We start from the raw sequence: 25,197 nt of genomic DNA on the forward strand, positions 1-25,197 counted from the left end.
CAGAGCGGTCAGGGCGGGACTGACCCATCGCTGGACGTTTAAAGTGCCTGTGACGGGGTTTTACCATGTTCTAATTATGACTTTATTCTGTGTATTTGTACCTGTCGTACTTATAAATGATAGTTTTACACCGATCGAGCAGGTATTTGTGGAGAAAACTTTGAAAAATCTGTGGAAAACGACAGGAAGTGACATCACAGCAGGGACACTCATACAGGAAGTGACATCACAGCAGGGACACTCATTCCCTGGTTTTACAAATTAATAAATTAAAATTTATGCAGCATTTACACAAAACAACTTCTTTGACTCTCTAAACATTAATTCAACAATTCATGTATTTTTAATCGTCAAATTAAATAAATGGTGACATTGGATAAGTTATTGGGTAATTTCCCAGTGTCATCATTCATCAATTACAAACAGGAACTGAAATTATAAACCTAAATAAAATCTGCTATTCTAGCAAAATAATTTCATAATTTTTGGGCAAAATTCTTAACATATTTATCGGAACTGCGTTTTAGTCGACTCGCCCGACCTGTAGGGGGCGCTTTAAATGACCATTTGTGTTGGGATGAAACCAGTTCAAGTGCATCTGTTATTAGTCCGATAATAGTGCCGCCATTTAATCTGGAAACGGGCGGGAAATCCACCCAGACACGGAGAGAACATGCAAACTGCACGTGAAAAAACCTCCACCACCTCCACCACCTCCTCCGCCTCCACCACCTCCTCCGCCTCCACCACCTCCTCCGCCTCCACCACCTCCTCCGCCTCCACCACCTCCTCCGCCTCTCCGCCTCCACCACCTCCTCCGCCTCCACCACCTCCTCCGCCTCCACCGCCTCCACCACCTCCTCCGCCTCCACCGCCTCCACCACCTCCTCCGCCTCCACCACCTCCTCCGCCTCCACCACCTCCTCCGCCTCCACCACCTCCTCCGCCTCCACCACCTCCTCCGCCTCTCCGCCTCCACCGCCTCCACCACCTCCTCCGCCTCCACCGCCTCCACCACCTCCTCCGCCTCCACCACCTCCTCCGCCTCCACCACCTCCTCCGCCTCCACCACCTCCTCCGCCTCGCGTCGTCTTTACCAGCGGGACCGGAAACTTTCAAATGGCGGTGATATTTCTGCACTTTTGGGATTCGTTTTCACATTTGTCCGATAATTAAACCTTAAATAATATGTTTTAACACATCCTGATTGAGCTTTTCATCTTTGTCAATATTTCCCTCGATTTGACCCATTTGAAAAAAAAATAAAAAATTAACCAATTTCCCCCACGTTTTTTTTTTAAACCAATCTTTACCCATTTTAACAAATTTACAATTTTAATTTACACAATTGTCTAAAAGTATGCGATCACCAGAAGCCAGACCAACTCCTGATCCCTGAGAGCTTGCACAACTTTTCCTGGTTTTTTTAGTGTTTTTTTTTTTTAACCAATTTCTATCTTTTTACATTTTTGACCCATTTTGACCGTTTTCGTGCAGTGAAACGTTTGAGCCCCGGAGCACGTTCAAATCCGCCAAAATGTGATGATTTGCCCCGGAGCTAGAGTCAGGACATCAACGTCGTCAAGCGGTTTGTTGTGAAGACCGTCGTCATAGCGATTTAGACAGTTCCAGCTCAAAACATGACGCGGTTTGAATCAGAACGTGGTTGTTCCTGAACAAAAGGCAGAAGCTCGTGGAAACAGCTGAAACGGGGCGGCTGAAGGGTTAAATATAGTCGCCGTGGAAACGCTGGGTTTGGGGCGGGGCAAAGGAAACAAAAACATCGAATTACAACTTTCTTTCTAAATCACAAATACGATTCACAAAGAGGGGAAAGTGCCTGTGTTGGAGAGTAACGCTGATCGCCGCGCGGACCAGCGTCGCCAACGGCAACACGGTAACCCGGCAACCAGGTCCCACTCAGGAAGTGACCGGTCGAACTGTGCCACACGCCCGGGTCAAAGCACAGACTGACACAGATCAGTGGTTACGGTCCCGCCCCTTTAACATGTCGTGGAATGTTCCGCAGTGCGACTTTAAACACACCATTCGTCTGTCCAGAGCCGACGATCGGCTTCTTTTCGGCATATTTGGGCTTCACTTTTTGCACCGTCATTTGCGTGTGTCTGAAGTCACGGGGTTTGTCTCTGAAGTGCACGCGTGTAGCCTCATTTGATCATTCCGTGGTGTGTTTAGCTTCATTCACATGCGTCGTATTAAACTGGAATAGTGGATCGTTCTGAGCATGTCTGACTCGCCTTCATTACGTCGGTGCGCTAACGGGAGAGCTAGCGTTAGCGCTTTTACCCGCTGTAATTCCCAGTGCTTCCAGCAGAGGGAGCATATGTGCTTTTCAATACAAACTGTACAACATCATTTCAAGTTCCCAAACGTGAGACGCCAACGCAACGGAACGAGAAAGAACCAAACAAACGATGCAGAATGTGCGTCTTTTCGCGCGGCGTCGTGGCGCTGCGGGCGCTCGTTTCGCTCGGACACCCCCCGGTGTAAAGCCACACTGCGGCGCGTTCCCCGGCGTGTGCGTCCCGTGAACTGGGCGTGGGCGTCCCGTGTCAGACCGCCGCCGGCTGGATCTCGTGGTTCTTCAGGTGCTCGTGGTACAGGTCGCGGTCGTAGAACTCTTCCGCGCAGACGCCGCACGAGAAGGACTCGTTGGCGTGCGCCTCGCAGTGTTCCTTGAGCTTGGCGGCCGAGCTGAACGTCCGCTCACACTGGTCGCAGGACAGCGAGCCCGGGTGCACGTGGCGCTGGTGGTTACGGAGCGTCGACAGGTAACTGAACACCTGGCGACAGACAAGACGCAAGTTCAACGATGAAGGAGTACGATCGTCATGGTAACAGCCTCACAAACGTATGACGCGTTAGGATAAGAGGATACGAGTGTAAAGGGTTATTCTGCGTCACACTTCATGCTTAAACATATTTAGCGCAAAGGACTGTAAGGTTAGTATTTTGTTTATTGCAGGAAAAGATTCAGTCGTATCGTCTGGACTCGAATGACTTTCAGATGAGAGTCGAAAAGTTCTGTTTATTCCTAAAAAGTCCAGATGAAACAACTGAATCTTTTTCTACAATGGAACCCTGCTGGACGAATGAGGGATTACACCCACATTTTGTTTATTAATGTTTCTTTTACTTTTACTTTCTATCCAAGGAGAAAAAACATGCAGACTAAACAAGTCTTGATATAGATCTTACAGTTAGAACGCTCCCGTAAGATGCCACCTGGGGCCGGCCACAGGGGTGAGGTATAGACTCTCTGATGTAGTTCCCCGGACATGGGCAGTGTAAGCGCCATTTTATATGGTTTGATATTTTGCATTCTTAATTTTATGTTATTCATAATAACTCATTTGTGTTTTATGTAAAAGAAGTTTGCATGTGTGTGCATGTCCTGGACGCTTGGGGGCGCACTACTGTTACCTGTCATGTAAAACAGATGAAGAAGTTTGTTGTAAAAACTTTGTTAATAAAGAGAGATGGCTGGAGCAACACGGTCGTTTTACCGTGCTGCGACTACACCAGTGGTCCTACGCCTAAAACAGGCTCATGCAGTCATTATTTTCCGAAGAGGTTAAAACCAAGGAACAAAGAACTAGGATTAGCCTCTACAGGCAGCGTAGGGGCTATTGAATCTATGGGTTTTAACAAGGGGAAAGCCAGAACAACAAAGAAGAGCTACACGTTCCCTTAAACTGAGTCATCTATAGGATAGGTCATCTGAAAAGGGGCGACTCAAGGGGGATATTGGGGCGTGTAACTGTCAGAGGAGCGGCTTTTACTGCACAAACTGCCCTTCAACTGTCTGATGTTCTGTCATCTTCTGTGGCTCCATCTCGCATTGAAACTCCTTAAAGGTGCCATAACATGCTTTTTTCACGTTTCGTAGTCTGTCCTAAGTGTATAATTGATAATAATAAGGGTTGTGCAACACCCTTAACATAATATTTTAGAAATATCACCCAGACCTTGGACCCCCTCACCAACCCGGAAATGCAGACGGCTTGGTTTGATATTTGCCCCCACCCTTGCGAAGAGCGATCTGGCTCCCCCGCCCCCAAACCTGTGATGTAGTCTCAGCGAGAGCGTGTGTGCCCCGCCCACCCGTGACGTAGTCTCAGTGTGTGTCCCCCACAGCTGTCTGCTCCGCGCTGCGCCGCTCCCTCCGCGCGAGTGTGAGAAACGATAGAACTTCAGATCAACACTACTTTGAGACTAAATAAAACTGGTATTAATTCTACAGCGTGCGCAGAACAGATATATCATATATATATATATATATATATATATATATATATAATATATATATATATATATTATATATATATATATATATATATCATATATATATATATATTATATATATATATATATCATATATATATATATATCATATATATACATATCATATATATATATACATATCATATATATATATATACATATATATATATATATATATATATATATATATATATATATATATATATATATATGATATATATAAATAAAAGTCTTATGTCCTTCGTGTTCTTATTGCCTGGTTTTTCGGTATCGGATAGAACTTTTCTCCGTTTATTTTCCCGGTTGCTGCATCAACTGCCACATAAACCTTCACCATTGTGATAATAGTGAAGAGTGCGATATCATTAATGAAGTTTTGGGCCTCTTTGAGCCGTGTTTCCTTGTAAATCGAAGAAGAAAAACTCCGGGGCTTGTAGGGAGACACGGGAGTCTGGAGCAGGGCGGAGCCGGGGGGAAGGGGGGGGGGGGGGGGGGGGAGGCGGCAGGCGGGAGGGGGGTGGAGAGGGGGGAGGGTGAGGGGGGATGATGACGCGTGCCTGGGGTTATGACGCGGTCTTGCAGCCACCGCCCGTCAGTTTGGAGATTGGAGGAAAGGAGATAGTCTGTAATATAGCTAAAAACTGCGGGAATAAATCAGAAAAACACTCTGGGCACAAATATGAAGCACAAATAGCAATGTAAGAAGGTTAAAAGCTCTGAAAAGTCGATTTTGCATGTTATGGGACCTTTAAGTCTGGAGTTATGGGAACAGTTAAAGGGGCGTGGCGGGCTGTGATGTCATGAGTTTGAACGCAGCTCTCGACATGTTACTGCACTTCACTCTGCGCTGTCTGAATAAACTAAGTCTGTGCTTTTCTCTGACCCGATTTAACAACCGTTTCTCTGCTTGTTCCGGTTGTTGAGACGCTTCGACCAATCAGATTCAGGTATTGGTGGCGGCGCAGGGTCAGTCGGGATTCACAGAACGTTCGTATCCTTTGATGTGTTATTTAGTGCAACTATCGGGCAGGACACGAGAAGAAGCTTTAAACCTTCTGCAGGAGAAAATATGACATTAGAGATCAGACATTTGTCCAAGTAAAACGTAAAATAAAAGTGTTAAGTTTATAATTACGTGTTTACAAAGCTAAAATTGGAAGGCAAAGTATCAAATCATTGCTTAAAGGCGGTATGGACGATTTTTCGGCGATTTGAGAACGCAGGCGGAAGTGCTCATGCCACTCCCCCGTGCACATGCCACTCCCCCGTGCACATGCCACTCCCCCGTGCTCATGCCACTCCCCCGTGCTCATGCCACTCCCCCGTGCTCATGCCACTCCCCCGTGCTCATGCCACTCCCCCGTGCTCATGCCACTCCCCCGTGCTCATGCCACTCCCCCGTGCGGACTGATACAACACACACGTGCGTTTGTTTATTAGCGCAACGGAGCGCATTGCATCTCTCGTCTCCCGTAGATTTCTGTCCACTTCTGCGTCAGCTCGAACTGTCTTTCTCCGTCTTCATTTTGCCCCGTACACTGAGGGAACTATATTATGATAGATCCATGCGCTTAGGCACGCGGAAACGTGGGGACGAGCCTGACGCGGCTGCAGGTGAGCGGTAGGTGCGTTTTATGATTGATACGTGGCAGGACAAAGGATTTATCCACGCCACGAGGAAATATGATAAAACATTTGCTGAAAAAAATCGTCCATACCACCTTTAACTGCATCTGGACTGAACAAACGGCATATTTTTTTTATCATCCTAATGTTAAACCCTTCTGAAAATGGCACGTACCGTATTTTCCGGACTATAACTCGCACTTTTTTTCCATAGTTTTGGCAACTTATACTCCAGAGCGACTTGTGATATTATTCATTATTTTCACACTGACAACCACAAGAGGGCGCTCTAGGCTCTAAGCGACGCAGAAGTGACACAGAGGAAGAAGAATTCAATGGATTTAGTGATTTGGGGTAAAACTGAAGCTTTGCTAAACTTGTTAGCATGTTCTTTATGCTATAGTTATCTGAATAACTGTTCATATGTTACGTTAACATACCAGACACTTACCACAGTTCTGTCTGTGCCTCATGTAGCTGAAGGTGTTAGCGTTAGCATTCGTCATGTAGCTGAAGGTGTTAGCGTTAGCATACGTCGTGTAGCTGAAGGTGTTAGCGTTAGCATAGGTCATGTAGCTGAAGGTGTTAGCGTTAGCATACGTCATGTAGCTGAAGGTGTTAGCGTTAGCATACGTCATGTAGCTGAAGGTGTTAGCGTTAGCATACGTCATGTAGCTGAAGGTGTTAGCGTTTGCATACGTCATGTAGCTGAAGGTGTTAGCGTTAGCATACGTCATGTAGCTGAAGGTGTTAGCGTTAGCATACGTCATGTAGCTGCAGGTGTTAGCGTTAGCATACGTCATGTAGCTGAAGGTGTTAGCGTTAGCATACGTCATGTAGCTGAAAGTGTTAGCGTTAGCATACGTTCACCTATTCACCATGTTCTCTCGTCTGTTATTATTTTAAACTCTATTTAAACATGAAAAGTCTGATCTTGGTCTTGGGTTTTATCAAATAAATCCCCCCATAAAATGCGACTTATACTCCGGTGCGACTTATACTCCGGAAAATACGGTAAAGGTATTGAAGAAAATACCAAATATATTAACTACACTAAATTGTATTAAAGTGTACTTTGACATAATAACGGAGTGATGCTTAGACTCTGAAGGGTCAGTTCTATCAGACGCCGGCACACACCACATTCTTGCTCCATTACGCACTTTCAGATAAGAAACAGAACAAACTCAACAGCCTTTACCTTGTCGCACTGGTCGCACGGGTACGGCTTCTGCGCGCCGTGCGTCTGCTCGTGCCGCCGGAAGTCGCTCACGCGCACAAACTCCTTCCCGCACTGGTCGCAGCAGTAGGGCTTCTCGCCGGTGTGGAGGCGCACGTGGATCCTCAGGTCCGTCGCCCGCACGAAGCCCTTGGAGCAGAAGTCGCAGACGTACGGCCGCTCGTTCTCGTGGTGCGTGCGCAGGTGGATGGTGAGCCCGCTGGCGTAGGTGAAGGCGCGGCGGCACAGCGGGCACCCGTACGGCTTCTCGTTGGTGTGGATGCGCTGGTGCGTCTTGAGCGAGCTGGAGATGGAGAACTTGGAGCCGCACTGGTCGCAGCTGAAGGGCTTCTCGCCGGTGTGCACGCGCAGGTGGACCTTGAGGTTGGCGGCGCGCGTGAAGATCTTGCCGCATTCCACGCAGGCGAAGGGGCTGTCGCCGCTGTGGGTGTACTGGTGCTCCTTCAGCGTGGTGGTCCGGCTGAACGACTTCCCGCACTCGTCGCAGCTGAACATGGTCGCGGGAAAAGACCTGGAAAACACGGGAGGCGACTCGGCGTCAAACGGCTGAGGGAACATGACTGACAGAACAGCGACAGGAAGCGACCGACGCGATTAGTATGACGGGGTTTTACGATTCTCCAATTAAGACTTTTATTTGGTGTGTTTATACCTGTCGTACAAACATGACAATGATAGTTTGAAAGAATAGTTGAAAAATCTGTAGAAAATGACAGGAAGTGACCTCAGACCAGGGACAGAAAGTGACATCACACCAGGGACAGGAAGTGACATCACACCAGGGACACTCCAGTCAAAGTTTATGCAGAATTTACACAAAATAAAGTCGCTCTCATATATTCTTATTTGTCAAATAAAAAAATACAAAAGTGACATTAGATGAGTTTTGGCCCAGTGTTTGTTGGGTAATTTCCTAGTGTGATGTCATCAATTACAAACAGGAAGTGAAATTCTAAACCTAAAAAAATTGCTATATTGTGATTAAAAAAATATATAAAAATGTTAATTGCTTGGCAACAGCTGTGGAATCACCCGTGTCATATTTGCGCTCGTGTCACACCAGGAAGTACAACTATAAACACGGTCAAACTGGGACAAACGGGCAAAATGTTTAGTCAAATCTAAAATATAATTGTGTTGTTGAAATGTGTCGTATAAACTGTTTTAACATCGTAATAACATTGTTCCCGATCATTGACTCACAAGTTGTATTTTGATTCGATTAAAATATGTTTTTTCGTATTAAACAAGTTACTGTTTCCACCTACCCCGGATCCCCGCCCACTGCGCTGTTTATTACATGTTGTTGTTGTTGTTTTGTTTCTTGGACTCCGGGTGATGAAGGGGCGGGGCCTGTCGGTCCTGTGGTTCTAAACAGGAAGTAAACAGAGCCGTTTTATTGGGCCGTTTTAGCTGAATCTCGCGCTTTACGCTGAACAAACGCGTAAATAAACACGTAAATAAACACGTAAAAAGCCCGTTCACTTGCGCACGTGACGGTTCAATGTAAAACCCGGAGAAAGGCAGAACGTGACAGAACATGGCGCCGCGTGTTGTGACCACGTGACCCGCAAAGACACAAGTTGATGAACCGCGACGTTTGACGATCGCGCCGCGGGGCGACGCCGCTTCGCCGTTAAACCGTCACGCGGCAGAGGCGGGTCTCCGCGCGAACGGGCTCGTTTGACCGTCACCGTCTCGCGGGCGCGCGGAGCGGGGGAGCTAAAGCCACGGGAAAACATGCTAACGGCGCTAGCCACACGGGTCCGAGCGCGGGGTTCCGTGCGCGCGCGCGCGTCTCTGCGGGGTTTTTGCGGCTGCGCGGGACCGAAACACGCACCTGAGACGCGGTGGTCCGAGTCTGTCGCGAAATCCAAGCGTTTTAGGACCGATTTCGAGTCTAAATGTCCCAAAATGTCAGCGCAGGACCGAACCAGAAGTGAAGCTGTTGTTGTTCCCCTGCTGCAGGAGCCGCTGGCGCCGCCTGCAGGCCGCGCACTGCCAGCGCAGCACATGCCGATGTAAACATTTAATGGTATAATTCATAATCCTTTTATCTGAATTATGGAAACACACATTCACCCTAAAAACACAGCTCTGGTTTATTTTATTTGAACGTTCTTTACCATTTTGTGCAGGACGAAATGAGTATTTGTATATTTAGTGAGTGAAGTAACCGTCTTTGTGGAGTGGAATAATACAGTTAAAGGCACATTTCAAGTCGGGTTTGTGGAGAGGCGAGCCGCTCACAGTCAGGATGTGGGGGTTAATGTACATATATTTTTGGTGCACTAAAAAACATCCAAAATAAAATGATCCAAAACAAGCTTTCATTTCAGTGTTTTTAGACCGACTCGATCGGATCGTCTTTGTCCCATTGTTGTTGTTGTTGTTTTTAATGGAAAACAAATAAAGGTGTATTTACCGCCCCCGACTGGAGTTGTACCTGTAAAAGTCTGTTTTACTACTGTTAAAAAAAGAAAAAAAGGAAAGAAAGAGAAAAAGCCGAGAGAGAGAAACCGGTCTCTCGACTTTGACTCGCTCGCTCTCCCTTTAGACTTTGACTCGCTCGCTCGCTCTCCCTTTAGACTTTGACTCGCTCGCTCGCTCTCCCTTTAGACTTTGACTCGCTCGCTCGCTCTCCCTTTAGACTTTGACTCGCTCGCTCGCTCTCCCTTTAGACTTTGACTCGCTCGCTCGCTCTCCCTTTAGACTTTGACTCGCTCGCTCGCTCTCCCTTTAGACTTTGACTCGCTCGCTCGCTCTCCCTTTAGACTTTGACTCGCTCGCTCGCTCTCCCTTTAGACTTTGACTCGCTCGCTCGCTCTCCCTTTAGACTTTGACTCGCTCGCTCGCTCTCCCTTTAGACTTTGACTCGCTCGCTCGCTCTCCCTTTAGACTTTGACTCGCTCGCTCGCTCTCCCTTTAGACTTTGACTCGCTCGCTCGCTCTCCCTTTAGACTTTGACTCTCTAGCTCGCTCTCCCTTTAGACTTTGACTCGCTCGCTCGCTCTCCCTTTAGACTTTGACTCGCTCGCTCGCTCTCCCTTTAGACTTTGACTCGCTCGCTCGCTCTCCCTTTAGACTTTGACTCGCTCGCTCGCTCTCCCTTTAGACTTTGACTCTCTAGCTCGCTCTCCCTTTAGACTTTGACTCGCTCGCTCGCTCTCCCTTTAGACTTTGACTCTCTCGCTCTCTCTCCCTTTAGACTTTGACTCGCTCGCTCGCTCTCCCTTTAGACTTTGACTCTCTCGCTCTCTCTCCCTTTATGTTGTTGTTTTATGGCGGTTGGCATCCAATTGTTGCATTACCGCCAGACTTTATTCTTCAGACTTTTCGTAGTCCTCAGACTGTCGTAGTCCGTAAAAGAACTCCTTCCATTCCTCTCTCCCTTTAGACTTTGACTCGCTCTTGACTTTGACTCTCTCTTTAGACTTCTAAAAGGTGCATTTCTTCTTCTCCTCACACAAAGGCTGTAGCGCCCTCTACTGGACGCTCCACTCTTACAAACACAAACAGGAATTGAACTGAAACGACGGCGAACAAACGAGACCGAAGCGGGTTCTACGGAGAGTCCTTTGCAGAGCCGCGCCCACACGTGTGAGGACATTTGACCACTCCCTGTCTGGACGGTCCTGGGGTCAAGGCGGGCGCCGTGACAACGAGACAAACCGTGAATATTCGAGTACAGCAGAAAATGAAGTGGACAAAAGAAAAAGTCTCACCACCATGTTTAACACAACTTACAGACTAACGGGGAAGCTAGCTTTAGCAAAACATAATGACGTGAGCTACAGGACTATGATGTTATGCACTTTAATGCCACTGTGGAGCATTGCAGTCGAAAGCCATATCATCGCCGTGGAGACGCACAGGTGGCCGCGCAAAAGTATTCTACGGGTTGTACATATGGAGCTGTGAAGTAGAACCAGACGCACAGACGACACATGCTGCAGCAGACGAGCAGCCAGTGCGCGACCGGAATAAAACGTACAATTTGAACCGGTCAACGCATCGTTTGAGGGCCTCGTGAGCCGGGCCCCTGACCTCAGACGGGCCGAGTCGCTTTCTGGTTGAAAGGAAAAAAAAAAACAGATCTTTTCTCCTTTAGCTTTTAATTGAAATTATGACTTTATGGTTTTATCATTAATGTCGTTTTTCAGTTGGATTGAAAAAAAACGTTTTAAAAAGTGACGTAAAACAGATGTTAACAATTCATCTAATGTTGACTTTATTTGGTGTATTTATACCTGTCGTACATATGACAGTTTTACACAGATAGAGCAGGTGTTCGTGGAGAAAAAACTGAAAAATCTGTAGAAAATGACAAGAAGTGACATCACACCAGGGACAGGAAGTGACATCACAACAGGGACAGGAAGTGACAGACAAAGTTTATGCAGAATTTATACAAAAGAAACAACTTTTTTTGACTCTCTAAACATGAATTCAACAGAATAAAGTCGCTCTCATATCTTGTATTTGTCAGATCACAATCAGCTCGATCTCGTGCTTCTTCAGGTGTTTGTAAAACTGCTCTTTGGCTTTGAACGTCTCTGAACACACTTCGCACGAGATCTCCAGTCCGACTTTGACCACGTCCGACTCTAAAGCTTGAACGCCGCCGCCCCCTCGTGCAGCGCTTGCAACGCTGCGCCCGTACACCGGGTGGCGCCGCGCAGGAGCAGCCGCGCACTTGTGCTTCGCCAGCGTCTCCTTCCTGTGAGCGTCCAGGTGCTTTCTGAACTCCTGCGCAGGCGTAAAGTCCACGCCGCACGCTTCACACCTGAGCGTGTTGCCGTGGAGACGCCTGTGCACGGCGAGATGGCACGCCCTCGTGAAGGCCGCCCCGCACACGCCACATCCGTGTCTCTTTTCTACTCTGTGCATGTTGAGAAGACACGGTCGCGCGTAGGACTTTTGACACCGATTACGAGCAGGCGGTCGATTTGTGCCTCGACTCGAACAATCGCGATGTTCGAGTGCCGACGATTGTGTGACCGTTTTCTCACCGACCCGACAAACGCGAGCTCCGTCTCCTCTGTGGACGCTGCACAGGTGACGCTTGAGACGACGTGACTGGATAAACGTCCGCTCGCACTGGTCACATTTAAAAAGTGGCGCTTCTCTGTGAACGCGCTGGTGTCTTAGCAGAGCAGACGGCAACGCAAAACTCGCACCGCACGCCTCGCAGCTGTGCGGCCTTTCCCCCGTGTGGGCGCGGACGTGCGTTTGGAGAACATACGGTCTTCTGAACGTCTTTGTACAGTACAGACAGCTGTAAGGTTCGTCTGCGGGAGAGCACTTATGCTCTTGGAGTCGGTCTAATTGAGAGAATTCCTTCCCACACTGGTCACATATATGTGTTTGCTCCCTTTTGTGTCGGCGCTGGTGTATCAGGACATTACTGGATCGAGCGAACGTCTTCCCGCACACCTCGCACGTGTACGGCCTCTCCCCCGTGTGGGTGCGGATGTGCATTTTCAGGTCGTATCCTCTCGTACACGTCTTTCCGCAGTACTGACAGATGAACAGTCTGCCTTCGGCGAGAGCGCACCGATGCTCTTCCAGTTCAGACGATCGCTCAAAGGTTTTCTTACAGCGCTCACAGCCGTACGGCCTCTCTGCGCTCACTCTGGTGTCGTGGATGCATTTGTGACGCTTCAGGTGGACTGTTCGTAAGAATCCTTTCCCGCACTGTCTGCATTTGTAAGGACAGTCGCCGCTGTGGATGAGATTGTGTCTTTGAAGCGTCTCTGAAAGTGCAAATCTCTTCCCACACACTTCACAGCTGTACGGCCTCTCTACACATTCTCTGGTTTTATGGACCCACTGGTGTTGTTTGAGACCAGCCGTGAGCAAGAATCCTTTCCCACACTGGTCGCATTTGTGCGGCCGCTCTCCGGAGTGAAGGAGCTTGTGCACCTTGAGAGTGCTGGATTCAGCAAACCTCTTCCTACAGATGTCACAGCTGTGGGGCCTTTCCCCTGTGTGGGTGCGAATGTGTCTTTGGAGATCATTTGGTCTTGTAAATGTCTTTGCACAGAACGAACAGCAGAATTGTCTGTCTTCGCCGGGAGGACACTTCAGTTTTACTCGTTTTGATGATTGTTTAAAAGTCTTCTTACGCTTGTACGGCCTTTCTCCTGTTCCATGGACCCACTGGTGTTGTTTGAGCCGAGTTAATTGCGTGAATCCCTTCCCACACTGGTCACATTTAAAAGGCCGCTCTCCTGTGTGAATCCGCATGTGTGTTTTAACGCTACTGGATGATGAGAATCTCTTCCCACACGACTCACAGCTGTAGGGCCTTTCACCCGTGTGAGTACGAATGTGTTGTTGAAGATTAAAGACTTTGGTAAATGTCTTAGTACATAACTTACAACTGAAACGTTTGTCTTCACTTGAAGAACACTCGTGACCGTCCAGTTCAGATGACAGTTCAAATGTTTCCTTGCAGCGTTCACACCTGTGCGGCCTTTGTGCACAGATACAGCGGTGTTGTTTGAGCGAACCCGACTGTGCGAATTGCTTTCCACACTGGTCACATTTGTAAGGCCGCTCGCCCGTGTGAACGCGCTTGTGTCGCACATAAGCGCCGGAGAGGGCAAAACTCCTCCCACACACCTCGCAGCTGTACGGCTTCTCCCCGGTGTGCGTGCGCATGTGCGTCTTCAGGTGGTACACTCTCTTGAACGTCTTTGTGCAGCGCTCACAGCTCAAAGGCTCATCTTTGTCTCTTGGTATTCGCCGGAGTTTCGACGATCGTGCGACCGACTGGCTGATCTCACCCTCTTCCACGTCGTGCTGGACGCGCAGATGCTGCTTGAGGCTCTGCGACTGTGTGAAGTCTCTGCGACAGCGCTCGCACGTGTACGGCCGCTCGCCCGTGTGGGTCCGCGTGTGTCTTAGCAGGCAGCTGGACAGTGCAAACCTCTTCCCACACTGCTCACATATGTAGGGCTTTTCCCCCGTGTGGGTGCGCTCGTGCTGCTTCAGGTGGGTGGAGCGAGTGAAGGCCTTTGGGCACCGGTCGCAGCTGAACGGCCGGTCCTTGGTTTGCACAACCTGATGTTTCGGAGAAGAACTCGGCGAAGACGTCGTCTCGCACGGGAACATGATCTGAGCTGTAGACGATCTGTGAAAAAGAGCAGAGGAAGTAGAAGTTACAGTAAAGTTACTACATCATAAACAATGTCCTGTGCTTTAGCCTCACTTTCTCTCATCATGGGGAGAAGAAACAAAATAGTTTTAAAGTAGGAGTAAGAATAGAACCAACTAATTCAACTGCAAATAAATGTGTAATTATGATGTCCGATGTTTAGCATAATGACAGTGGAGCACATTAGGCTAATTATATTAATCAACACAAACCTAAATGTCAACTTGTCTAATATAAATCACATGTTCAGCCAGTTTAGGTTAAATCACGTGTTTAAATTTCTCTTTTTATAGGTGCCATTTCATGACTTTAGAACATTTATTAACAGCTTTGTTTATTACAGTTAATGATGCATGAATGCTCATCAGAACAGCTCACAGGACCAACAGTCGTCTGGAAACCTGAATGTGAAACGTAACTGTTGCTGTGCGAGACGAGTTACAAGAACCACCATTTTGTGTACGTTGGTGTATATTGTTGTTGTACTAAATCTGTAAAATATCTAGAAATCCTGCACATTTTGATAATTGTACGAACATTTAAATGAACGACTTTATTGTCGGCGTAACATTGCGTCGTTAAGTAAATGCTTCACACGTTAAATTACGTTTTAATTACATTCAAATCGTTAACGTTCGCGAGAGCGGACAAAGTGAGTCAGATAAAGTACCAACGCGTCTTTAAAACGGCAGTTTAAGTCTCTGTTTCTGTCATTATTTAGAGCAAAGATGATGTACGCACGAGCCACACGAAGCCCCCATTATTTGATTCAGTTAAATGATCTTATGTTTATATCTTTATGTATTTATGTCTTTATTTGACAGGAAAAAGCAGTCACAGTTACAAAACAACAAACAGTGCTAATGTTCAACTCTCGTCCCTGGTTGAGCTTTTCTACACTTTTTACAGATATAAAAGGCATTAAAACACATTTCAATTTGTTTTTAATAAATAAATCAGTGGTAAATTGCATGTGTGCAGCGTTGCCATGGATACAGGAGCGTGTCCCGCGGCCCTACAGCAGACTGGGCCCCGTAGTTTGATTAAAACCGGGACAAATGTAACAAGAAATAACATCTGTAGTAATTGTATTCTCATAAATCATGTATCCGTGACTGAACTGTTCAAAACATGCCGCTTGAAGATGAAATAAAGGCAATAAACGGTATAACTCACAAATGATGAGGTTAAATCATTCAAATTAAACTTAAACTGTGTCACTGGAGTTTATGAGAAAAACCGTCGTGAATATCATAAAGTGCAGTCTGTAAATTGAGGAGAGTCTGTATTTTAACTTCATACATTATACTTTATGCACATGTATTTTACTGACCGCACGTGTTACTGTCCGAGCGGCGCGCGGGCTGACGTCATCGCAGCACGTGACCGCCCCGTAAATCATCATAAGTGAGTTTAAAAGAGAACAAACCTGGAGAGTGGAGGTCAGGAGCTGGTCAGGACGTGGTCAGGAGCTGGTCAGGAGCTGGTCAGGACGGTCCAAAACAAACCTCTGAGCGCGGAAAGAGACGACCGCGGCCAGAAGTGACGCCCCTGTCACACTGCCCCCTAGCGCAGGGAGGGGAGAACTGCAGCCAGAGACATGCACTCACGAGAGTACAGTGACTTCAGATGGATAATACTCGAGTAAACCTGCAAAGTAGTGAGAGTACAGTGACTTCAGATGGATAATACTCGAGTAAACCTGCAAAGTAGTGAGAGTACAGTGACTTCAGATGGATAATACTCGAGTAAACCTGCAAAGTAGTGAGAGTACAGTGACTTCAGATGGATAATACTCGAGTAAACCTGCAAAGTAGTGAAAGTACAGTGACTTCAGGTGGATAATACTCGAGTAAACCTGCAAAGTAGTGAGATTACAGTGACTTCAGGTGGATAATACTCGAGTAAACCTGCAAAGTAGTGAGAGTACAGTGACTTCAGGTGGATAATACTCGAGTAAACCTGCAAAGTAGTGAGATTACAGTGACTTCAGATGGATAATACTCGAGTAAACCTGCAAAGTAGTGAGAGTACAGTGACTTCAGATGGATAATACTCGAGTAAACCTGCAAAGTAGTGAGAGTACAGTGACTTCAGATGGATAATACTCGAGTAAACCTGCAAAGTAGTGAAAGTACAGTGACTTCAGGTGGATAATACTCGAGTAAACCTGCAAAGTAGTGAGATTACAGTGACTTCAGGTGGATAATACTCGAGTAAACCTGCAAAGTAGTGAGAGTACAGTGACTTCAGGTGGATAATACTCGAGTAAACCTGCAAAGTAGTGAGATTACAGTGACTTCAGATGGATAATACTCGAGTAAACCTGCAAAGTAGTGAGAGTACAGTGACTTCAGATGGATAATACTCGAGTAAACCTGCAAAGTAGTGAGAGTACAGTGACTTCAGATGGATAGTACTCGAGTAAACCTGCAAAGTAGTGAGAGTACAGTGACTTCAGATGGATAATACTCGAGTAAATGTGCAAAGTAGTGAGAGTACAGTGACTTCAGATGGATAATACTCGAGTAAACCTGCAAAGTAGTGAGAGTACAGTGACTTCAGGTGGATAATACTCGAGTAAACCTGCAAAGTAGTGAGAGTACAGTGACTTCAGGTGGATAATACTCGAGTAAACCTGCAAAGTAGTGAGAGTACAGTGACTTCAGATGGATAATACTCGAGTAAACCTGCAAAGTAGTGAGAGTACAGTGACTTCAGATGGATAATACTCGAGTAAACCTGCAAAGTAGTGAGATTACAGTGACTTCAGATGGATAATACTCGAGTAAACCTGCAAAGTAGTGAGAGTACAGTGACTTCAGATGGATAATACTCGAGTAAACCTGCAAAGTAGTGAGAGTACAGTGACTTCAGATGGATAATACTCGAGTAAACCTGCAAAGTAGTGAGAGTACAGTGACTTCAGATGGATAATACTCGAGTAAATGTGCAAAGTAGTGAGAGTACAGTGACTTCAGATGGATAATACTCGAGTAAACCTGCAAAGTAGTGAGATTACAGTGACTTCAGATGGATAATACTCGAGTAAACCTGCAAAGTAGTGAGAGTACAGTGACTTCAGATGGATAATACTCGAGTAAACCTGCAAAGTAGTGAGATTACAGTGACTTCAGATGGATAATACTCATAATACTCGAGTAAACGTGCAAAGTAGTGAGATTACAGTGACTTCAGATGGATAATACTCATAATACTCGAGTAAACGTGCAAAGTAGTGAGAGTAGTGACCTCAGATGGACAATACTCGAGTAAACGTGCAAAGTAGTGAGAGTACAGTGACTTCAGAGGGTAAGTACTGCCAGAAACATGACTGCAGTACTGCGAGTGCGATTGGAGTCGTGATTTTACTTTTAATGATAAGATTCTGTTCAGTTTTTAACAAAAACACTCAAATATTGCTCAGAACTGACACACTCACACTTCAGTATCAGTGATTTAAGACAGAATTAAACTGGATATTTAGTCAAACTGCCTCAAAAATGTGCAGCTTTTGTGATTTGCAGATTAAAATTGCGATTTGGATTGGTCTTGGGTTCATTGTGACGCCGTGAACTGTGGAGACAAGTGACAAAACCCTCGGAACACTTATAGCCCCGCTTTGAGCAGCTTTATAACGCGCAGCCTCGATGGACACGCCTGATGAACCACGCCGTTGTCGCTCGTTGTTCCCGCTCTGCTCATTTCGTTTTGCCCGTTTATCCGTTTCCTTTTCCACATTTCTTCCACGCGTTTAGCAGAGGACGACGTCATTCTGAACACTTCAAAACTCACCACACTGGTCATATTGCACGGTGAACAGCGCTCCGCGGACGAGCTAAAACTAGCCACGGGACGTCACCGCGCTAACAGCGAGCGCCCGTATGTCAGACAAAGAACGCCGCACGTCAAAGTACTGTCTAATGAAAACACTGCGTAAAACGACACTTGAATCCGATGGTTTTGTGGAGAATTACGACCCAGAGTCCATTCGATTGATACGGAAAGATGAAGTGCAATACACAATGCTGCTCTGGAACGTGCAAGAGTGATTCTGGTTACGCCGATGGACGTGGAGCGGCGGGCGTTTGGTATATGGGGCGTGGCTACGGGCGCGTGGCGGACCAAAAGAACAGCTCCACGTCGGGAAAATGATGAGAAATAACAGTGACAGTGAGTCAGGCTTTTAGATGGGATTTGAAAACACGGGGGCCGACTAGGCAAAAAAAACGAGTCGCTTCGGCATTCTTCGGACCATGGGCTCGGCAGCCAATCAGAGCCAAGCACACACATTTCGTCCACCAATCAGCACGCAGCATGCAAATTTTCAATTGTAAACAGTAAGCTGTCATGGCGGACTATTGTCAAATGCTTCCCGGCCCGATTTAATGATAATATTCCTTTTTTTTCCAAAGAATAAAATGCCCGTTCACATTTTAAAATACCCCGTCCACAATACGAGAAGACGGGCCTCTATCTAAAAGAGTGTTTGTCTGACATACGAGACATTTGTAGTGCTCATTAATGTTCCTTACCGTTTGTGACGTCACGGCCGCTGAGCGCTATTTCAAAAGAACCAAACCCAAGGACACAATCCAACACTTACATAAAAATGACAGGTCTTTGTTTGTTTTTTACAGTTACAATGACAGAAAGTTGGAAAAAGCAGAAACAAGCAGAAGGAAAAGACAAAGAACAAACAAAACCCAAGAAGATTCTTCAATAATTGGCAAAACCGTAACAAAAAGAGAAATTGTGAGCGTTTTATTCATTGGTAATCTCGATCTCGTGGTTCCGCAGATGTTCGTAATACTGGTTCTTGGTGTTGAACGTCTTTGCGCAGACTTGGCACGACATCTCCAGCTCCACCTCCACCTGGAAACTGTCCATCTCGACGGTGTAAACGAGCACGTGATCCGCAGACTGGACTTTGCACGACTCCGCGGCTTCTCCTGTGACTTTATGTCGTCGTGACTTTTCTTCTGCGATGAAACACTGCTTCGCTTCGCTGCGGTCGCCACGGTGCGTTTTGAGAGGGACGAGCTGACGACGTAGCTGCAGGAGAGCGTTTCGGGCGGGGCCTTTGCCACACCTGCGCCTGTGCATCGTGAGGCCGAGCGCTGTGGTGAAGGCCATCTTACAGCGCACACACTTGTACAGATTGGCTCCCGTGTGGCTGCGCCGGTGCATTTTGAGCAGATACGGTCTCGTGAAGGACTTTTCACACTCGTCACAGCTGTAGGGTCTGTTTTTGCTCCTATCGCACTTATGATACTCGAGTGCGGACGATTGTGTGAAGGTTTTCTTACAGATGTGACAAACAAAAGGTCTGTCTTCTCGGTGAAAGTTGCTCAGGTGATGTTTGAGATGATGAGACTTTGAGAACGTTCTCCCACACTGGTCACATTTAAAGCGTAGCACGGTGCGATGGCCTTTGTGTCCTAGAAGAGTGAACCTCTTCCCACACTGCTCACAGCTGTACGGCCTTTGGGAGCGACTGTGCCTTTTGAGATCAAATACAAATATCTTTTGACAGAAGTGACAGCTGAAACGTCTGTCTTCTTGTCCATGAGAACTGGACACGGTTTCGTCACCGTGGCAACCCATGTGTTGTTTCAGCTGACACGCTCTCGAGAACGTCTGTGTGCAGCGCTGACAAGTCAGAAGTTCAAATTCCCGTCTCCTTGGGCGGAGTTCAGACGACTGTGCGTCCGGCTGACCGGTCTCTCCCACGTTGTGCTGGACGCGCAGATGCCGTGTGAGGCTCTGTGACTGTGTGAAGTCTCGGTCACAGCGGTCACACGTGTACGGCCGCTCGCCCGTGTGGGTGCGCTCGTGTCGCCGCAGAGTGCTGGACCGCGCAAACCTCGTGCCACACTGCTCACACTTGTAGGGCCGGTCCCCAGTGTGGATGAGCTTGTGTTTTTGCAGACTGCTGGAAAACATAAAGCCTCTGCCACACTGGTCACACTGGTAGGACATGGCTCCGGTGAGCGGCTTCAGCTAAGAGGACCGAGCGAAGGTCTGACGCAGAAGATGAGGTCTGTAAAAGGACAAGAGTTGAATCATCAGCTACACATCCTTAGGTCAGTGGTGCTCAAACTTGTAGATTACAGAGAAATCAAAGTCTTCAAATGCGAGGGAAATGGAAATACTCATCAGCTGAAGAAGGTTATGAACTGCTTGTTTAGCTCAGCTGGACATGGAACTTAAAGGAATAATAGAGGATTTTTCACCAATTTGAGAACTCAAGCGACTGTTAGTTCCCCCCCACCCTCCTGTTGTTTCCAAGAGGCCGCCTCCCAACTAACCTAAGCCCCGCCTCTACACGTGTGTTTGTTTACTAGCTCGATCGCATCATCTCTCATCTTCACCGGTTCCGTTTCTTCTGAGCTCGAACACAGTCTCTCTGTGTTATGTTTGTCCTGTCACTGAAGGAACTCTCTAAACACACCGGCATAACAACCACGCATGTGCAGCCATGAAAACACGCTAAACACACACTGACACATCAACCACGCATGTGCAGCCATGGAAACACGCTAAACACACACCGACACATCAACCACGCATGTGCAGCCATGGAAACACGCTAAACACACACCGACACATCAACCACGCATGTGCAGCCATGGAAACACGCTAAACACACACCGACACATCAACCACGCATGTGCAGCCATGGAAACACGCTAAACACACACCGACACATCAACCACACATGTGCAGCCATGGAAACACGCTAAACACACACCGACACATCAACCACGCATGTGCAGCCATGGAAACACGCTAAACACACACCGACACATCAACCACGCATGTGCAGCCATGGAAACACGCTAAACACACACCGACACATCAACCACACATGTGCAGCCATGGAAACACGCTAAACACACACCGACACATCAACCACGCATGTGCAGCCATGGAAACACGCTAAACACACACCGACACATCAACCACGCATGTGCAGCCATGGAAACACGCTAAACACACACCGACACATCAACCACGCATGTGCAGCCATGGAAACACGCTAAACACACACCGACACATCAACCACACATGTGCAGCCATGGAAACACGCTAAACACACACCGACACATCAACCACGCATGTGCAGCCATGGAAACACGCTAAACACACACCGACACATCAACCACACATGTGCAGCCATGGAAACACGCTAAACACACACCGACACATCAACCACACATGTGCAGCCATGGAAACACGCTAAACACACACCGACACATCAACCACGCATGTGCAGCCATGGAAACACGCTAAACACACACCGACACATCAACCACGCATGTGCAGCCATGGAAACACGCTAAACACACACCGACACATCAACCACACATGTGCAGCCATGGAAACACGCTAAACACACACCGACACATCAACCACGCATGTGCAGCCATGGAAACACGCTAAACACACACCGACACATCAACCACGCATGTGCAGCCATGGAAACACGCTAAACACACACCGACACATCAACCACGCATGTGCAGCCATGGAAACACGCTAAACACACACCGACACATCAACCACGCATGTGCAGCCATGGAAACACGCTAAACACACACCGACAAATCAATCCACGCATGTGCAGCCATGGAAACACGCTAATCACACACCGACACATCAACCACGCATGTGCAGCCATGGAAACACGCTAAACACACACCGACACATCAACCACGCATGTGCAGCCATGGAAACACGCTAAACACACACCGACACATCAACCACGCATGTGCAGCCATGGAAACACGCTAAACACACACCGACACATCAACCACGCATGTGCAGCCATGGAAACACGCTAAACACACACCGACACATCAACCACGCATGTGCAGCCATGGAAACACGCTAAACACACACCGACACATCAACCACGCATGTGCAGCCATGGAAACACGCTAAACACACACCGACACATCAACCACGCATGTGCAGCCATGGAAACACGCTAAACACACACCGACACATCAACCACACATGTGCAGCCATGGAAACACGCTAAACACACACCGACACATCAACCACGCATGTGCAGCCATGGAAACACGCTAAACACACACCGACACATCAACCACGCATGTGCAGCCATGGAAACACGCTAAACACACACCGACACATCAACCACACATGTGCAGCCATGGAAACACGCTAAACACACACCGACACATCAACCACGCATGTGCAGCCATGGAAACACGCTAAACACACACCGACACATCAACCACGCATGTGCAGCCATGGAAACACGCTAATCACACACCGACACATCAACCACGCATGTGCAGCCATGGAAACACGCTAAACACACACCGACACATCAACCACGCATGTGCAGCCATGGAAACACGCTAAACACACACCGACACATCAACCACGCATGTGCAGCCATGGAAACACGCTAAACACACACCGACACATCAACCACACATGTGCAGCCATGGAAACACGCTAAACACACACCGACACATCAACCACACATGTGCAGCCATGGAAACACGCTAAACACACACCGACACATCAACCACACATGTGCAGCCATGGAAACACGCTAAACACACACCGACACATCAACCACGCATGTGCAGCCATGGAAACACGCTAAACACACACCGACACATCAACCACACATGTGCAGCCATGGAAACACGCTAAACACACACCGACACATCAACCACGCATGTGCAGCCATGGAAACACGCTAAACACACACCGACACATCAACCACACATGTGCAGCCATGGAAACACGCTAAACACACACCGACACATCAACCACGCATGTGCAGCCATGGAAACACGCTAAACACACACCGACAAATCAATCCACGCATGTGCAGCCATGGAAACACGCTAAACACACACCGACACATCAACCACGCATGTGCAGCCATGGAAACACGCTAAACACACACCGACACATCAACCACACATGTGCAGCCATGGAAACACGCTAAACACACACCGACACATCAACCACGCATGTGCAGCCATGGAAACACGCTAATCACACACCGACACATCAACCACGCATGTGCAGCCATGGAAACACGCTAAACACACACCGACACATCAACCACACATGTGCAGCCATGGAAACACGCTAAACACACACCGACACATCAACCACACATGTGCAGCCATGGAAACACGCTAAACACACACCGACAAATCAATCCACGCATGTGCAGCCATAGAAACATGCTAAACACACACCGACACATCAACCACACATGTGCAGCCATGGAAACACGCTAAACACACACCGACACATCAACCACGCATGTGCAGCCATGGAAAAACGCTAAACACACACCGACACATCAACCACGCATGTGCAGCCATGGAAACACGCTAAACACACACCGACACATCAACCACGCATGTGCAGCCATGGAAACACGCTAAACACACACCGACACATCAACCACGCATGTGCAGCCATGGAAACACGCTAAACACACACCGACACATCAACCACGCATGTGCAGCCATGGAAACACGCTAAACACACACCGACACATCAACCACGCATGTGCAGCCATGGAAACACGCTAAACACACACCGACACATCAACCACGCATGTGCAGCCATGGAAACACGCTAAACACACACCGACACATCAACCACGCATGTGCAGCCATGGAAACACGCTAAACACACACCGACACATCAACCACACATGTGCAGCCATGGAAACACGCTAAACACACACCGACACATCAACCACGCATGTGCAGCCATGGAAACACGCTAAACACACACCGACACATCAACCACACATGTGCAGCCATGGAAACACGCTAAACACACACCGACACATCAACCACGCATGTGCAGCCATGGAAACACGCTAAACACACACCGACACATCAACCACGCATGTGCAGCCATGGAAACACGCTAAACACACACCGACACATCAACCACACATGTGCAGCCATGGAAACGTGCTGCAATCCTGGGAACGAGGCTGCAGGTGTGCAGTAGCACGCAGGGAATGATTGACATGTGGGAGAACTACTCGGCTGTCCACGCCTCCAGGAAATGAGAATCAGATTGTGCCAAAAATCCTCTATTATTCTTTTAAAATTGTCTAATTTGGAAATACTGAATTTAAGTGCATGCGATGATTTAAAACCGACAGGTGATAAAAACATTAAAGACGTCTGTGTTTGTGTTTGCGTCACCTGACCAGCAAAAACCTACTGCATACTTTTTTCTCCACTCATAATTCATAAACTATTATGAGTAAAAGCAGATTTTGTCCACTAAAACGACAAATGTATTTTTGCTGCGTAAAAACTTTACACAGATTAACAAAAGGAATGATGCAGCGTCACCTCCATTAAACTAAAACCACACTAAAGACAAAGACTAAACAACTAAGAATTACACTCACACAAACTTCTGATTACCTAAGCTCTAAACCAGATCTACACCAGCTCTAAAATAGCTCTACCACCAGGAGGAGCCTCCTCTATCAAACATCTATCCCGGGCCCGGTGGAGTACAAGTACAAGTACAAGTACAAGTACAAGTACAAGTATAAAGATAAAGGTAAAGGTAATAAGACAAACCTGTGACCTGCATCAACACTGACAGTAGCAGATGCTGATAAGTGCATCTCTAGCACTGCTCATGGCTTCTGGGCTCGTGTAGAACCTTCTGTGCTCGTGTAGAACCTTCTGAGCTCGTGTAGAACCTTCAGAGCTCGTGTAGAACCTTCTGTGCTCGTGTAGAACCTTCTGTGCTCGTGTAGAACCTTCTGGGCTCGTGTAGAACCTTCAGAGCTCGTGTAGAACCTTCTGGGCTCGTGTAG

The 25,197-nt window shown here is 47.5% G+C and overlaps 2 protein-coding genes across 3 annotated transcripts; both read right to left on the reverse strand.

Annotated features, from left to right (window-relative positions):
• Positions 1-1,090: 1,090 nt before the first annotated feature.
• LOC140355943 (uncharacterized) lies at positions 1,091-9,125 on the reverse strand. Of its 2 annotated transcripts, none has more exons than XM_072440602.1 (3): positions 9,019-9,125; positions 7,133-7,682; positions 1,091-2,804 (listed from the first exon to the last, which is right to left on the reverse strand). In XM_072440602.1, the coding sequence occupies exons 2-3, from the start codon at positions 7,664-7,666 to the stop codon at positions 2,574-2,576; spliced, it is 765 nt and encodes a 254-aa protein (XP_072296703.1). In that variant the 5' UTR covers positions 7,667-7,682; positions 9,019-9,125; the 3' UTR covers positions 1,091-2,573. The 2 variants fall into 2 exon arrangements, with proteins under 2 accessions (XP_072296703.1, XP_072296704.1); XM_072440603.1 differs by having other exon boundaries at positions 9,012-9,125.
• Positions 9,126-11,424: 2,299 nt separating this feature from the next.
• On the reverse strand, positions 11,425-15,854 carry LOC140355939 (uncharacterized). The gene is made up of 2 exons (XM_072440597.1): positions 15,763-15,854; positions 11,425-14,309 (listed from the first exon to the last, which is right to left on the reverse strand). Exon 2 carries the CDS (start codon positions 14,288-14,290, stop codon positions 11,657-11,659), a length of 2,634 nt encoding a protein of 877 aa, XP_072296698.1. The 5' UTR covers positions 14,291-14,309; positions 15,763-15,854; the 3' UTR covers positions 11,425-11,656.
• Positions 15,855-25,197: the final 9,343 nt, after the last annotated feature.

Source organism: Eucyclogobius newberryi, unplaced genomic scaffold, assembly GCF_026437365.1.
Source record: "Eucyclogobius newberryi isolate DKJ021-1_F unplaced genomic scaffold, fEucNew1.0.hap1 SCAF_12, whole genome shotgun sequence".
NCBI lineage: Eukaryota > Metazoa > Chordata > Actinopteri > Gobiiformes > Gobiidae > Eucyclogobius > Eucyclogobius newberryi.

What these genes read in the sequence shown, in the direction of transcription:
- LOC140355943 (XM_072440602.1), bottom strand. Translation starts at nt 7,666, where the DNA reads ATGTTCAGCTGCGACGAGTGCGGGAAGTCGTTCAGCCGGACCACCACG. An exon ending in CGTGCGACCAGTGCGACAAG is followed by an intron (nt 2,805 to 7,132) that starts GTAAAGGCTGTT and finishes GTCTGTCGCCAG; the next exon opens with GTGTTCAGTTACCTGTCGAC.
- LOC140355939 (XM_072440597.1), bottom strand. Translation starts at nt 14,290, where the DNA reads ATGTTCCCGTGCGAGACGACGTCTTCGCCGAGTTCTTCTCCGAAACAT.